Source organism: Acromyrmex echinatior, chromosome 6, assembly GCF_024713525.1.
Source record: "Acromyrmex echinatior isolate Ae372 chromosome 6, ASM2471352v2, whole genome shotgun sequence".
NCBI classification, from domain to species: domain Eukaryota; kingdom Metazoa; phylum Arthropoda; class Insecta; order Hymenoptera; family Formicidae; genus Acromyrmex; species Acromyrmex echinatior.
Window position 1 is genome coordinate 7,418,993 of NC_141857.1, and position 16,927 is coordinate 7,435,919.

General features: G+C 25.5%; 1 protein-coding gene across 1 annotated transcript; it reads right to left on the reverse strand.

Annotated features, from left to right (window-relative positions):
• LOC105154133 (aminopeptidase N-like) lies at positions 1-11,960 on the reverse strand. Its single transcript, XM_087407220.1, has 9 exons — positions 11,037-11,960; positions 9,693-9,914; positions 5,039-5,334; positions 4,690-4,961; positions 2,783-2,973; positions 2,318-2,689; positions 2,160-2,229; positions 1,845-1,943; positions 1-51 (listed from the first exon to the last, which is right to left on the reverse strand). Exons 1-9 carry the CDS (start codon positions 11,477-11,479, stop codon positions 1-3), a joined length of 2,016 nt encoding a protein of 671 aa, XP_087263346.1. The 5' UTR covers positions 11,480-11,960.
• Positions 11,961-16,927: the final 4,967 nt, after the last annotated feature.

Here is a 16,927-nt window from a genome sequence, read left to right on the forward strand (position 1 = left end):
TTAGTTCAGGCACGCACAACCTGCACATTGTGCTACTTTGCCTGCATCCTCCTGCAAATTAAATATGTTAACAATATTGCGTAAAAGTTGTATCGGCAAGACGTAATGTATCTTTAATTGCACGAACTTTGCTATTAAAGTGAAATTATGCAAAATATCGAATAAATATAAATTACTGATATTTTGAATGACTGAAATATTTTCATAAAGAATGTTTCTTCGCTTCTTCCCTTCTTGAATTCCCCTTATCATCAATATCTCATTTACTTATTTATTAGAAGTGAAAAAAACGATTCTGACACGTAGGGAAGAATTCGCTGTGCAAAGAATTCGCCATGCGGTTTTAAAGATTGGTCGCAATCTAGCTTGAATCCGACTTTACCTTTTACGTTTCATTATAACGCTTATGCTATCGCACGTAGTATTTCGCGTGGACATGCAAAGACGCACACAGTAGTGCCGAGGAATGACGAACTTAGGCGGTGGAAGCAACGGTACTCTGTAGAATGAAATTATACGTGATGTACCCCCATGTTGATTACATAATCAATGTCTCGTCGGCAACGGATTGCTGAAGAAAAACTCCGATCGTTTATTGTCAGCTTGTAACTGCTTATAGAAGTAGAATAAAGGAAGTGATATATTTAGGTTAATATGAAAGAGGATAAATTTAATTGAATAGTAAAATTTATGAAGAGGAAAATATACATTGTCATATTGAAAATAGAACGGTTTAAAAAAAGATATCTAATTACGTTTTGCTTTCTTACCTACGTTAAGAGTTATCATGATTATACTGACTCCTAGGGAGGTAAAATTTAATTATTTTATCAATAATTACAACTAATTAATTAATAATTAATTTATTAATAATTACAACTAAACATTTTTTTTTCTTGATTACATTTTTTTGTCTTGAAATAAATCTCAGACTTCTTTCTATTTCAAAAAATTAAATTGCTGCTAACTTCTGCTAACTTTCGTCTAATCGAACATGTTTATACGACTGTAATGTTTGTTATTTCAGCATCCCCTTAAATATAATTGATTAACAATTATTTTTTAAGAGGCGTGTGTATTTGGATCCTTTTTCTATTTTTCTTAAAAGAAATTAGTTTTAGGATGTCTTATTATTTCAAAATTATTTACAATATCCGTAATCAAGATTATTTACAATGATATTATTTATCATTCGATTTTTAATCATAATAAGGATATAATAAGGTAATGCGAGGTAAGACTATCAATAATTGTATCTTATTATTTGCACAATTTATACAAGTCACTGCATAATTAAATAAGCATTCTAATTGTAAAGTAATTTTTATTAAGATATTAACAAATAATTACATAAATGTGATTGAATATTTTTTTAACAAATAATGAGTTATTCGCAGTATATGTATCACGTTCTTCTGATCAAATAAATTGATTATTCTACTTATTTCTTTTCAAATTATCAAACATAATTTTTTGTTCTGAAATTTCAAGTCTACGTTTTGCTATCTTGTCTGAAATCTGATCAGATACCAATATTAATTTGTTTTTCACGTAATTGTTTATCTAAAACAGATTATCTTAATTTTTATCAGCAATCCATTAATAATAATAATAATAAATTATGTACACACACACACACACACACACACACACACACACGCGCGCGCGCGCGCACATATATATGTTGAATAATAATTTATTCTTGCACGATAACAATTTTATGCACGTTATCTAAGTAATTAAAACAAAATATTATTCAAATAGATAGAATATATAAAGAAAAATATATCCTTAACAATAAAAAATTAAATATATAGCTCTATAAGAAATATCAATAATGTTACCTTTTTAGAATACACTGTGTGATCAAGGAATATATGGGGAATATCATTAATAAATTTTGTTTCTGTATATTGTAGAAGATATTTCATTACTTTTCTCACCTGAAATAGATTATTTTGATGTTTGATATAAATAATAAATGATTTTACTTTATATATTAAAAGATTTTTAACGCATCATAGTTTTTGTGTTTAATATGATTGCAATAGTAGTTTAGTATTATTGCCACAAAAGATACATGACTTAAAGAAATAAAATTAATAATAGAATATTAATATAATTTAAAATGATTAATATAATTTAAAATTATAATTTACCTCTTCAAGTCGTTCCCAAGAATGTATATGGTTAATAATAATAATAAATGCTGTAATAGTACTAACTTCCCTATAAAATAAGATGCCTTTAATACATATAATATTTATTATATTTATAATAGAGAGAAAATGTATATTTATTAAGAAAATAACATTACTTTGGTTTTATTTTTTCATAATTTTCTTTTATGTATTCAAGTATTGTTCTTTCTTTTGCATGTTTTGCAATAGTGTACAAGAAACGATTAACACGTTTTTTGGCTAGCATATTTACATCCTTACATTCATTTCCAGAATTACAATCTTCCGATGTATTAATTGTTAGGTTCAAATAATTGTGAATAACATAAGAAGATCTACTACAAGATGCAAATTCCATTATCGCGTTATCATTAGATTTTTTCCACGTATCGTACAGTAACCACCAAGTGCTGTTATCAAATTCAGATTCCGTAAGACCATTACAAAATGTCCAACTTTTCCACCATGATAAAATTCTATATTTCCAGAAAATATAACAATCTATCAGAAATTATTTTATGCTCTCGTATCTTGAGCAAATACTTTTACAATTAAATAGTTTGAAAGAAATGTATAATATAAGAAATTGTAAAATATATTACCTATGTCCATCAGGATTGCGAAGATTATGTAATAAATGAAAACTGGCATTATTTAGACATTGGGATACGCCGAAAATACATGCCCATCTTGCAGCTTCTTGTCTTAAGGATTTAGTAAAGTCATCATCATTAAATGTTTCTAGATATCCGATATTATTAAGGAGATTGCTCAAAATATGTTTCATACGTATCTAAAGGTTGTTAAATAATATACATTTTATATTTATTCAATGCTTCTTATAAAGAAAGATAAATATAAATAGCCACATGCTTATCTCTTTACATCTTTTTCTTATTTTCTTTTACAAAATGCGAATACAATACAATTTCAAATCTTGCTTTATATTTCTTAAATACATATTTAATATATATTTTGTATATATCTTATACTGTGTAACTAATATTATATTTTTTTACAACAATTTTACTTGTTTTTAATATATTTTTGCTTGCTAAACACGTATCGTTTTTTAAATTAAATTATCACGTCACAGTTTTGAAAAATGACATCAAGGAGGCAAAAACTGAATTTTAGAGTTTTATGATGTTATAACATGAGTAGCAATCTTTTTTCTAAATTTCGTTAATGCTACACGAAACCTTTTATTAGCTTTTGAAACGCATTTTGTTTAGTCTTAGCATGAATTTTCCTTTATGAAAGATATCAATAAATTAAATCATTTTTTAAAAAATTATTATTTTTTGTTTAATATATAAAAAATTTTTTTCTGTCTTATATACTGTATTATGTGGAAAGTAAATGCTTTTATACTTGTACTTGTACATATAATTGCAGTGCTTTTGAGACTTGAGCCCTAGAATATCAAAGTATCAAGAGTGCTTGGGGGCGCTGCAACTTAAAAAATTTTAAAAATTAAGTTATTTTAACAAGCATATTTGTGCAATTTTGTAAAATATTGTTGAATAATCGATAAAAAGCGACTGTCATTATCAATATACGTATGTACTTGGTATATACATTGGTATATTTTTTGTAGTAACAGTATAGTAATGACGATATTTTCATGACTGTAATAATAACGTCAAGGGGAAATCTTTTAAAAATAACTTATTACTATTACTTTTATATACGCATTACTTTTTAAAAGTGACTTTCCGATACAAAGGAGAAATTGGTAAACTTTTATTTTCGAACTTATATTAAACTAATACGTATATATATTTTAAATACTATATAAAACTTATTTTAGAAATATACCCAACTATGGTAATATTTTTCGCAATAATTTTTTTTTACAAGTTTCTAAATAAATTTGAGGATTATTAATATATTTCAGATTCTTTGTATTGAAAGTAAATCGGCACACAGTCATATTTCTGAGATAAATTTTCTTAATGTATTGTATAATCGAATTATATTAAATTATAATAAAAAGATATGAAATTGACAAAATACATATATTTTGAAATAAATTATTATATATTTCATAAACAAAAATTCATATCAACACAAATTAAAATGCGTTTTAAAGCTAAAAATTGATACTTATGGCATGAGCAGCATGGCATTAACAAAATTTAGAAAAAAAAATGGGCAATATATTAATATTTTTATGTGCAAAATAATAAGGGAAATCATATTATGTAAAAGAAATAGCATAATTTTATTTTAAAAAATGGCTATAACCTTAATTCATATAATCATGAAAAACTATTTTTTTTTTAAATTAATTTTACTATTATTTGTACACTTCAAGTCACATAACTTTTATCTAAAACATTTTTGCTTATTCTATATGTATATAACATTTTTTGAGATTTGCTTGAAAATAATTTAATTAATTCTTTTATATGAATTAAATGGCTACATTCTTTTCTACAATATATATCATTATAATATACTATTATATATATATATATATATATATATATATATATATATATACCTTAAAATCTAGACTTTCTGGAAATAAAAAGAAAGTCGACATATATTCAAGAGCTTTGAACATTGGAAACCATGCTACATAATCTGTTTCTCGTTGTAGATAATCCGCGAGTTCAAAAAATACGGACAATTCAAATTGTCCTCTTATCAGAAAATAAAAAGCATCATCAATCATTTGAGCACGATTAAGAACATGTATTTTTTTGTAGTTGTTATACAAATAATTTGCAATGTTTCGCCAATTGTCAACTTCATAATTAACTCGATAATATCCTATTATATAAATAAAAAATATTTTGAAAAGTAAATATAAATATAATAAATATAATAAATTTTGTTAAAAATATTACCAGCTTGTTCAATATTGATTATTATCCAATGAAAATTGAAATTCAATACAAGATCATCGTACGGTTTAGAACCGTTATTGGTTGGCTTTAGCCATATAATATCAGAATTTTGATGTATTTCAGAATTGAGTTGTAATGTTATTGTTGTCACAGGTATCAATGGCATTTTTTCCTCCCATGAATTATAATTTTCCACTGAAATCACCGCTGATTTAGAATTTGTTTTTGTTATTTTTAGCACAGGATAATGTTGTGATGGATAAATCCAATTATTTATCATCTTTGTTACATCAAACCTACCCGGTAAACAATTTTTTATATACTTATAATTATATACAGAGTGTTTCAAAACGAATTATCACATAGACAGATAGAGCGGATTAACGGAGTCGAAAAGTCCTGTATTTTGCAATTTTCGCAACAGGTAACAAGATTAATTTCTGAACATCGCTGAATAGCACAGTTTATTACCAAATACATGTGTGCAATGAGATTGCCCACTGTTGTAGATTGCTAGATATGCGGGGAGTTATTTATTTAATTTATTGCAAGGTAACAAACGGCCTTGGCAACGCATAAACGACGAAAGAAAACACATACTCGCGCTGGATGGATCATTAATTACTGCAATAATTGCAAAATGGCACAAAACTTTTCAACTCAGTTTAGTCGACCTGCTCCTGAGAGATGATGCGGTCATTCTCGGACACATTGTATAAATGGTTATACATAATTATACAAAATTATATATAAAATATGAATATAATTATACTTAGGATGTCAGAAAATTCGCCTACTACTTCTTGAAATGATTTGGGATCCAAAAGGAAGGATCCAAAAGTTGTATAAAGGTATGAACATAAATTAAAAAATGAGCTATTTTCGATCCACTTTTATGTTAAAAAAATTGTTAGTTATTTTTCATAATTACAATCATAATAATCATAATTTCAAAGATACCAGAAGGTTTATGGGTTATCATCATGTTTTTATCCATTATTAATGCTAACATTTCGCGTGAACCTTATCCACTGATATCGGTGCACTTCTCATCCTGATGAACGGCAAGGTATACGAAACGATAGCATTAGCAATGGATCATGACACGTGCGATAATCCACAAATCCGATCTTTGGCACATGTGAAAGAAATACCCGTGAAAGTTTTAAAAGTAGATATTAGCTGAACTTCTGTTATTCTCGTGTAAATAAAACAAAAAGAGTTAATATAGTACAATAATAATTACACACACACACACACGCGCGCGCGCGCGCGTGCACGCACAAATACATTTTATATATTACATGTACGTACATTCATGGACAAGAACTTATACCCTGTTCTACTACAAGAAGAATTGTATTATATACATATGTATATGTAAATATCATATGCCCAATACAGTTATTACATAAATCATTATTTCAGCAATATTATAGCAAAATTGCAAATGTTGCATTAAAATATTAAAGCTTCTGTACTGCATATATGAATCGAAATAGCTCAACCTTGTATATACGTAATTATACATAATTATACATCTATAAAAATAATATGTAGATAGATACTTTATATATGATTATATAAATTTATATATAAATTATATAAATTAGAATATGTATAAACATATATAAAAATGTATAGGAATTGTTATGTATTTATATAATATATTAGGTGTTGGAATTAATTCGTAGCGTTTTACAAGTGATGGGAAGTACTTTCATTAATGTATTTTTTAATGCTCATGTGAAATAAATAACATTCTTTCATTAAAAAACGCTACGAATTAATTCCAACACCTAATATAAATACATAATAACAAATTTATATTTAAGTATATATAAGCATAAAAGCCATTACATATTAAAAAATTATATATACTTTATAATAGATTATACGTAAACTATATATATTTGTATATAATTTTACATGATTATATGTAATTATATATGAAATATTTTTTACCGGGTATAGTTTATACTAGAGTAATATAGCACATACTGCAGAGTACTCAAAAAATGATCGGAACGTGCCGTGCTAAGCAAGAAAAAAACATAAAACATATAAAATGATAAAAGGTATTATTTTAATTATCGAAAAGAATTCATATATATAATCTGCTTTATACCGAACCTCTTTTCCGGAAAATATGCTTCTAGCGCAGCTTGCGAAGCGATCCAGAATTTATCGGCATTTCTCGAGCTAAGCAAGAAAAATATATTAATCATATTATGATTAAAATATTATGAGATATAGATGGATCAAATAATTAAGAGAAAATATAAGAAACTAATAATAAGGGTAGAATATATAGTGAATTTATCCCAGTTTCTCTTTCTATTCAATCTATATCTATTGGTTACGATACTTACTATACATACTATATATTATATATATATACATACTATATATTTAGAAACTTCTTTATAGCTGTATAAAACAATTCTTTGGAAACTGCATGTTGTAACATACGTAATAGAGTAGGTCCTAGCAGTACACGTACATAATGAAAAAAGGTAATTATTTAATGTAGAAGAACCTTTCAGCTCTCTAATAATGAATTTGATCTTGACATTTGTTATCAAAATCATGATCCTGAGTGATCTTGAGAAGATTTAAAAAGATTAAAAAATTGTTAATCAACAAAGTTGAATGTATATGATACATATTTTAAGGATTAATTTTATTCCTTTATAGAGTGAATTCGGGCAGTAAAAAAATTCTTATTACATGTACATGTATAAAGTATCCATACTGTCAGAATTTTATAATTTTTTAAATTTCCGAATATGAGGCCCTTTCTTGTTAGTAATCTCCTGTAGAAATAAGTGTTTATATCAAATTAATATTTGACAAAGTTTTAGTTTAAAAAGGAATAACTTAAGCAGTACTTCATTGCTCAAACTCGAGTTCTTGTACAAGTTATATAGATATAGACTTCATTAAACAGCGGGTGATGTGGAATAGATATTTGCTTCGTGTTATAAAATGAGGGGTAAGATCGCCTAAGAGTACGCACTTATTCTTTTAAATTGTATTATTTATAGCATCACCGTTTTTCACGGGCTGGATTAAGTTTCCAAGTGCATACTTTTAAGCCATTACATTATTTTTTATTTTTAATAAAAATTATGTAAAAATGATTATAGATATTATAAGTAAATATATATATATATATATATATATATATATATATATATCACTAATTATAAGTATGAAGTAGAGGGGTATATGCATAGGGGGATATAAATGATAAAAATTCACAAAGCAACAATTTAATGTAAATACCGATCAGTTTAGTTGTGACAAATACAATAAAAAAATGATCAAAATTACAAAATTCGATATATCAAATTTTGTGAGTTTGACAATTTTTTCTCTTTTTTATTATAGTTGACACATACAAAGTGAGGTTTCACATAGGTTTACAATCAGGGATGGACATAATGAATTAATAATTAATTATTCAAATATTAAGCTGTTATTTTTTTGTCTTGAGTGTTGACAGGAGTGACGAACAAAATTATCTATATCTTGATTTCACTATGGTCGAAAAGCACAATCGATTTACAGTCACATCTTTAATATAATTGGTTAAAAAAAAATCGATTATGCTCAGCACTACTTATATATATAACTTCCCATCGCGAAGCGAGGTTCAACTCAAATTTATTTGTCTAGTTTTTGGTAATAGGATAGCTTCATAGAGGGGGGAGGGGGGAGGATAGAACTCACTGTGTCCACGCATACACTGTTCTATATAATTCCAATAATAATATATTTCAGAAACTTTTCAAATTCCTTTTTTGTTAATAATTTTTTACAAGTAATGGCTAAAACCTTCTGAAGATCATTCGAAGCTCATGATCAACATGTGTCAAGGCCAAGGTCACCGTGGAGCTGATTTTCTTATACTAATTATCATTAATTTTAAGGAAAAAAGTAAATTTTTGTACTCTCTCTCATTTCTTTTTACTTTCATATCTAATTAAATCAAAATCTAAATGACAAGTATTTAATTTCTCAAAATTGCTCTTGTTATTTATACATTTTGCGATTTATGGACAAAAATATTAAATTAAATTTTCAAAGTCCTACCTTTCACATAATATGCAAAAGAGAAAAGCGAATTGATTTCAGAAGAATTGTTGACTTTTGATGCAAGAGGCTCTATAATGGAATTTAAACGAAGAGATTCTTGATGAATTTGAACTACAAATAAATCCCATATACGGAATTCTGGATATACCTATAAAAATGAAATTTTTGTATGATTAATTGATTAATGAATGTACAATAGTAAATATTTGCATTATTAATACTATTAATATTATTAATATGTATTAGCATCTTATTACTATTAATAGTTATATAATTGCTACGTTTCGCTAAACTTATACATTTAAGAAAGAAAAATAATCAGTACTTTTGATGAATAAAAACAATTTTAAAAAGTATAAAATGTTTTTATATGTACATTGTTAATTACACATATCAAATTAATATTAATTATACATATCATATCAATTTTTGTTATCTATGATATTAAAAGTAAGTTTCATAAAATGCATTTTCTTTTAGTCATTTTGCATATCTTTCCCAATGAGAAATGTAATGGAATTGACATTGAATTGATTTCATTGTCATTTCTCACTGGGTTATATAGCGCTGAAAGTAATTTAAAAAATCAACCTCATTAATAGCATCTGTTGCGAGTAATGTAGTGAGACCTTCAAACAACCATAAGTGAGTCCACCAAGTAGGGCTAATAAGATTAGTATACCATTGATGTGTTATTTTCTGTGCTATTAAACGCGCCACGTCTACTTTACGTCCAACAGACTCTAATTTTTTATTATAGGTAATAGCTGCTTCCCTAAAAACCACATTCATAAATATAATATACATTTTTTAAATTTTATTATAATAATATTATTTACTCCATAATTGAAACAGATTATCTTTCTAACATAACAATTATTTTACAATACAAAGACCAAACAATTTAAACAAATAACTTGTATTTTTAACACAAATTAAGAATTTTTATGTAAATAAAAAAATTTGAAGGCAAGAGAATGTAAGTTAATTATTTAAATGATATAAATTGCAATTCCTTTTACTTAATCTGCATTTTAATTATATCAAAAATAAAATTACGTTTTCATGCATATTCTGTCTTATCTTTTAAATCATAAGAACGTATCTCCTTTAAATAGTCTTCTAATTTTTTTACGTATAAAATATATTAAATTAAAATATTCTAAAAGTAAATATTTTTAATAAATTAGTTTGTATTTTAACTATGTATTTTTTTTTATATTGAAAGAGAAAACATACACATTTTGTTGTATTTATAAAATATTTTATCTTTTTTATGCTTTATATTAGCAACATTTTTTATTATTATTTTATAATTGATGGAGCATAAAATATAAAATATTTGTTCATCTATTAATAAGAGATATTTTCAATGCAAAACATGAAGGATTAATAAAATATTTTATAAATAATAAAATATGTAAGAACGTATTTATTTTCTCAACATAGAACATGCAATGTTATGTATATTTTCTGTTAAAAAGTCATATAAGATTATAATGTTGCACAGGGTTGAAAAAATTATTTGATAAATTACTTATAAATTACTTTTTATTATAGAAATTTAATAAAATCAGTTCGAATATTTTTTTATATCGTTTTTATTATTTGCTCCAATTTTGTATTACTATTGTTCTTAATTTCTATAACAAACACCATATAACAAACATAAAATAACTTAAAGTCTAATTTATAAATAACTTGTAAAGTAACCCAATTCTGATACTTTACATTAAGTACTATAGTAAATAAAGTTAATAAATAAAAAAGTATACGTTATGTACTTTTGCGTTCTACAATTAAGCAAATAATGAATGACATTAACATTAATAATGTTAATAATTTTGGATGCAATATCTTAATGTTTAATATTTTTCTTTTTAATTATATTAATTACCTATAAAAAATAAGTCCCCAATACTCCACGCCATCGCGTAGGAAATTTGGTATTGCAACATGATCCGCTTTCGGAAGCTTTTGGAAACAAAGCCATTTTGATTCGAAATATAAAGTTATATTCTTAATAACACTTTGTGCGAATTCTGTATCGAGTTTCGCTTGTAGTGTATGATATCTAAAGTTTATTTCTTTGAAAGAAGTGTTAGGAAATTCGGCCAGCATAATCGCCACAAGATAAGTGGACATTACAGGAGTTTCACGAAAGTATGTCCATGTCATTGTTTGACTAACTTTAATTATATTTCGTGCTGGCATATTCGACAGTGCCATATAATAACTAAAATGCTTTATAGAAATGTTAAAAGTTGCTTTGAATACTGGATCATCCAAACATGGAAATACTTGTCGAGCACCAATTGGATAAAATTGTGTCGCAAGCATCCACCTGTCAAATTTCAAATGATATTCACAAATATTCAATTTTATTCAATATTATTGGCATTGTTTTGGTATTAAAAAGTGACGAGTCGTTTTCCAATGATTCACTTTCAAAATTGGTAATTAATAATAATTACTAGTCACTTTTTCAACTTAGTAACAAGTAATGATAACAGATTATTTTTAATGCCTGAATGTTAATTTGGAAATGGCTTTTAAAATAATTATAATGATCAATTGTTATGTTATATTGTATATTATATTATATGTTATAACATAACAATGCAACCCATAAGCCCATAAGTTATTTTGAAATAAAAATCATAAAATAAAAAAAACGTTGAAAAAATTTATTTTATTTAAAATAGTATCCTTTACAATCAATCAGTAATCATCTCAGTTAGACGGTCACAGTGATTGAAATTTCTGGAATGTTGTCAAATGGCTTAAAAAATGTTAGTCTTAAAAAATATCATCTATCTAATTACCTGATTTTTTTTTATGGATTATATATATATATATCTTGTTTCGAACATTAAAATTACAATTAAAAAATAAAAAATTTGATTCCAGAAATTCAAGCTTATGACTGCTATATATTAATTAACATAAGACTACGAAGGTTATAAAATAAAATTTGTTTTAATAGCGACGATGCGTAACCAAAGCATTGATTATAATAAATCCTACTTTAAATAACAAAAATGTTCAAAATATTTTTCTAACAGATTTTTCATTTTATACAATTTTTATTCAAAATTTATGAATTACCTTGCACACACATATTAACAGTTACTTACTCATTCTCTCCTTCTACATTTTTGTAGTGCATCTCAAAGAAATTTTCTTTATTATTATCCAGAAAAGTAAGAAATGATATGTTTAATACATAATGTCCTTGTGTTAGCTCTTTTTCGAAAGTGAAACTATACATATGATTTTCTCTGTAATATGCAACTGTATCTGGTACTATTCCGTAATATGTTGAATTTTGTTTATTCACAATAATTGTATCTAACTCTATATGTGGTTTTTGTGCATGCAAATATATTGTACGCGATGAAAAAATCAGTCTGGCGAAAATAACGCAAATACCGCGGAAGAATTCTTTGTTACTTTCTTCATCCTGTTGTTCTAATGTAATCTCATAATGGTCTGGTTTCACGTAATTCGGTAACTCAACTCCGTAATCGCTAATATCAAAATATTGATGAATATGAAGGGATTTTGCGTAGTTTAATATTAATATAAGTAATAACGGTTTTAAGAGATTCATGCTGCAATCTTCGATTTATTTTATCTGTAAAAATATTTCTTTATTATAATAAAGCAAATATTAATGTACAACATAGATTAATCTTTAATAAATTTTAATCTTTACCATAATTTTTATACAAAATTGTTAGATAAACAATTGCATAATATTTAATAGGTACAATATATTCGTTAAACATTTAACAAATTATTGAGTATAAATATAAACATAACATTGTTAATGTTATTCGATAACATTTAATTACATTATTGTTCATAATATGGCTTATTTTTAAAATTTATGCTTAATGTAAAAAGTCTTTGTTTCATTCTTCATGTCGAAATCAAATTAAAATAATATTATATAATATAATATAATAGCTAAAACTTATTTCTATAACTGTTAACGGCATAAACTGTATTATATAAATTGTAGAAATATAGAATAATAATATGTTAAGTGTGCAAAATAAGATTTGCACACTTAGAGATTTTGTTAATTAAATAATAATACAAATTAATAATTATAATAATACAGATATGTCAATTTAAAATTAGCAAAATATAAACGAAACAAGTTTTAACTGTAAAGTGAGATATAATTGAAAAGTACAGGCAATAGCAACAGAGAGAATTTTTTCTTAGAGTTTACCTTAAAAATATGATATATGATATATGATAGTCGTGGAACAACATTGTATTTCGAAGAATTTTAATGTAAATTTCTTTCATTCATTAATTAATAAAATTACAATAATGTATAAAATAAGTTTAATTAATTTTACTGAAGTGCATGATAAAAATCTTTAAAATATTGTATTGTACTACAACTACCACATTTTCAAGGTAAATTTTAAAAGAAAATTCTCTTCGTGCAGATTTTAACCTATCAGAAATCGTCAACATATCAGAATACATTATTAAAATTTATTATTTTCTGTTTTTATTCCTTCTTTCCAATTTAAGTTTAATAAATCATTCTCAATTACATTTGTATAAATAGATATTATTCCAAGAAAATAATTAAGTACAAAGTTAAAAAGTCCGAATCATTGTAAACAACTAACGAATGTGCTGAACATGATTTAAATAGAACTAATATATAATATACATAATATATAAAAGATTGAGTTAACGCAATGAAATTCATTACAATATTATTAAATTATAATTAGATACAATTATAAACTATCTTTTGCATATTTTTAATCATTCAAACATATCATTACATTGTTTTATAATCACGAGCAGAATTTATTGCTATAATTTATTTGTGTAAAAATATAATTCAATCTTATATAATATAGTAATAACTTAATTTTAAAAAAGGTGCAATTGATACTGATAACTACGTGAAGCTAATAAACAGAACTGTCTTTGTTTTCAGTAAATTATTTGAATAACACAATTTATTTAAATAACGTAAATTATTTAAATATGTTTTTTTATATATTTTGTTGTACATTTAATGCCAAATTCTGCAAATTTTTTTTCTTTTTTGAAACTTACCCTATATATGTGTTTAAGATAATTTAGGTAAAGGCTTTGTAATAATTGACAACAGCTAATGAATATTATCACATGATTACGATCTTGCTAGTTTAAAAGGGCACCGCAAACTGATGATGATTCTTTCAATATTGATATTATAATAAGTATTCAGTGTAGCATTGACTAAGGTCATTAATAGATGTCGTGATGGACGATAGACATTATTATGTTGTATTCATATTATCGGCAAATAAACCTATAATATATCTATCCTACTTTCTTCGGAAAATGAAGATTAAGAAAGTAATATATAAATTAATAGTCTGTAATTATACTTCAACTTACATAATATCTTGTATAAAAAGTATCCGATAAGAAATATTTCTACGTAACTATATTCTTTAATTGATTTCATATCGAATAGATTAGAATCTTGCCACCGTATTGATGGTTCTGACGGTATCAGCATTACAGCCAATACGGTGGCAAGATTCTAATGCAGCTAGCAATCCAACAGAAAAGCATCGTATGCCGCCGACTTAAGACGATTAAGGTAAATATTTTGTAATGTAACAGTTAACAATTGCTAACGAACATTACATAACATACAACAAACTGTTAATAATGGAAATATTTTAGCATACATTGTAATCTTGTAAGTTCAAAAGAGCACCGTAAACTGATGATTATTGTTTTAATGTAATGTTTTAACATGTATTCAGTTAGCATTGTGTCAACGATTAAGTTCGTTAATAGATATTATGATAATTGATAGTTGCTATTATAATATGTTGTATTTTAAATTGGACAAATAGATTTGCAATTTTTCTAGCTTATCCTTTTCGAAAAATATTTAAAGAAATAATCAAGAAATTATATTTCATAATTATATTTCAATTTAATAATATTTTGTATTAGGTGTTGGAATTAATTCGTAGCATTTTTAATGAAAGAATTTTATTTATTTCACATGAGCATTAAAAAATACATTAATGAAAGTACTTCCCATCACTTGTAAAACGCTACGAATTAATTCCAACACCTAATATAATATTAGAAAATATTCAAAATATATAGAGTTTTCCAAAATATGTAGAGTGATTATACTTTTTGATCGATTTTATATCAATACGTCTAATAATTATATTGTTACAAAATTATTATTTAAAAAAAAGGTAAAAAATGTGCCAAGTATACGTGCTTGTTAAAAAATAATTGTTATGCCATATTTAAAATATAAAATAAATATCTTCATGTATTTTCATTTATTACTGCTTATATTCTAATTCAAGTGATAGAAATTTTAATTCTTTCAAAAAAAACAACGATGTCACAACATTGCGTTAATTAAAACAAAGTATATAAAATAATATTTTCTAACTCAACTTAATAGATATATTCTCAATTTTCCATTGAAGAAGAATTCTGTTTCATCCTAAATGATAGTGCTTTTTTGTTTTATAACTTAAAATTATAAAATATTTAATATAAAAAACTTGGCGCTGCTATCTTAATATTTGCTCTAGCTCAATGAGCGGTTATACATATATTCATGATCGTACCGACATTCTGCTGCGAGCTCCTGGTGTGAAGCAATCGATAAGGTACAGCATCCGGTCTGTAAAAAGTACATGCCTCGCGTGCTTGGTTGCGTGAGTTAATAAGCAATGTGAATGACTGAAAGATACTTAACCGCATTAAATAATGTTCACAAGTGCGCTATAAACTTAATTTATTTGTTACATTCAAATACATAATTTTTCTAACATCTTCCACGATTGGATAGTAAAAAAAATCTTAAATTATCTAGAAATACGGTATTATTATGGCCGATATTTATAATTGATTTTTATATTTAAAACTTTATAGCGAATTCGTCAGAATTCGCACTAGTAGTGCGTACTGAATGCGAACTTTTTCAGTGCTACGCATTCGGCTTATGCGGATTGTCTCAGTACGTTAAGTCGGACCAACCGAATATAAATAAACTGAATGAGTTCAAGAAATATTGTATTGACGTTTTTGACAGTGCAATTTGGTATAGCACTGAAGTGGTTCTGCACTCACACCACGTTAGGGCAGCACTAAAGCGGAGTCAGTGCATGTGTGTGTTGGTGTGTATCGAATTCACCAAGAAATATTACTTTAAGATGTCATAAACCAATCACAGAGTTATATTATATCTACATTATCTACCTAAGACGGTTTTAAAATAAGAATTTAAAATAAGAATAATCATCTATGAATAAATTTCAAGAAATAAATTTATTCTTAATGCAAAATAAGTAACGTAAATATAATATCCGCAAAAAATATAATTTTATTTATCAATTCTTGTTAATTAGACAATTATATATGTTAATTAAATTTACGTGAATTTATACCTATCGAAAAGTACACAGAAAGTACATCGCAAGTACGCTTATCAGTACGATTGAATCGAAAAATTATGCAGTTATGTATAATTTTTGATAATAATATAAAAATATATTATCTAATTTTGAGCTTGACAGAGAAAGCATAAACCAAGATAAAATAATAATTTATGACATATTTGTACATAAGATATTTGCAATAGTGGTACAAATGAAAGGAAAACATGCAGATTAATACAACGTAGCCTCGGTAAAATGTAGTGTATATAGATGTATACGGAGGAAAAATAGCTATTATTTTCATATCGTTTTCGCTCGAAAAAACTAGGAA

Coding starts and splice junctions, on each gene's coding strand:
- LOC105154133 (XM_087407220.1), bottom strand. CDS start 11,479: ATGCTTGCGACACAATTTTATCCAATTGGTGCTCGACAAGTATTTCCA. Junction 2,974..4,689: donor CAGAAAGTCTAGATTTTAAG/GTATATATATAT, acceptor AACAACCTTTAG/ATACGTATGAAACATATTTT. Junction 2,690..2,782: donor CGCAATCCTGATGGACATAG/GTAATATATTTT, acceptor CATAAAATAATT/TCTGATAGATTGTTATATTT.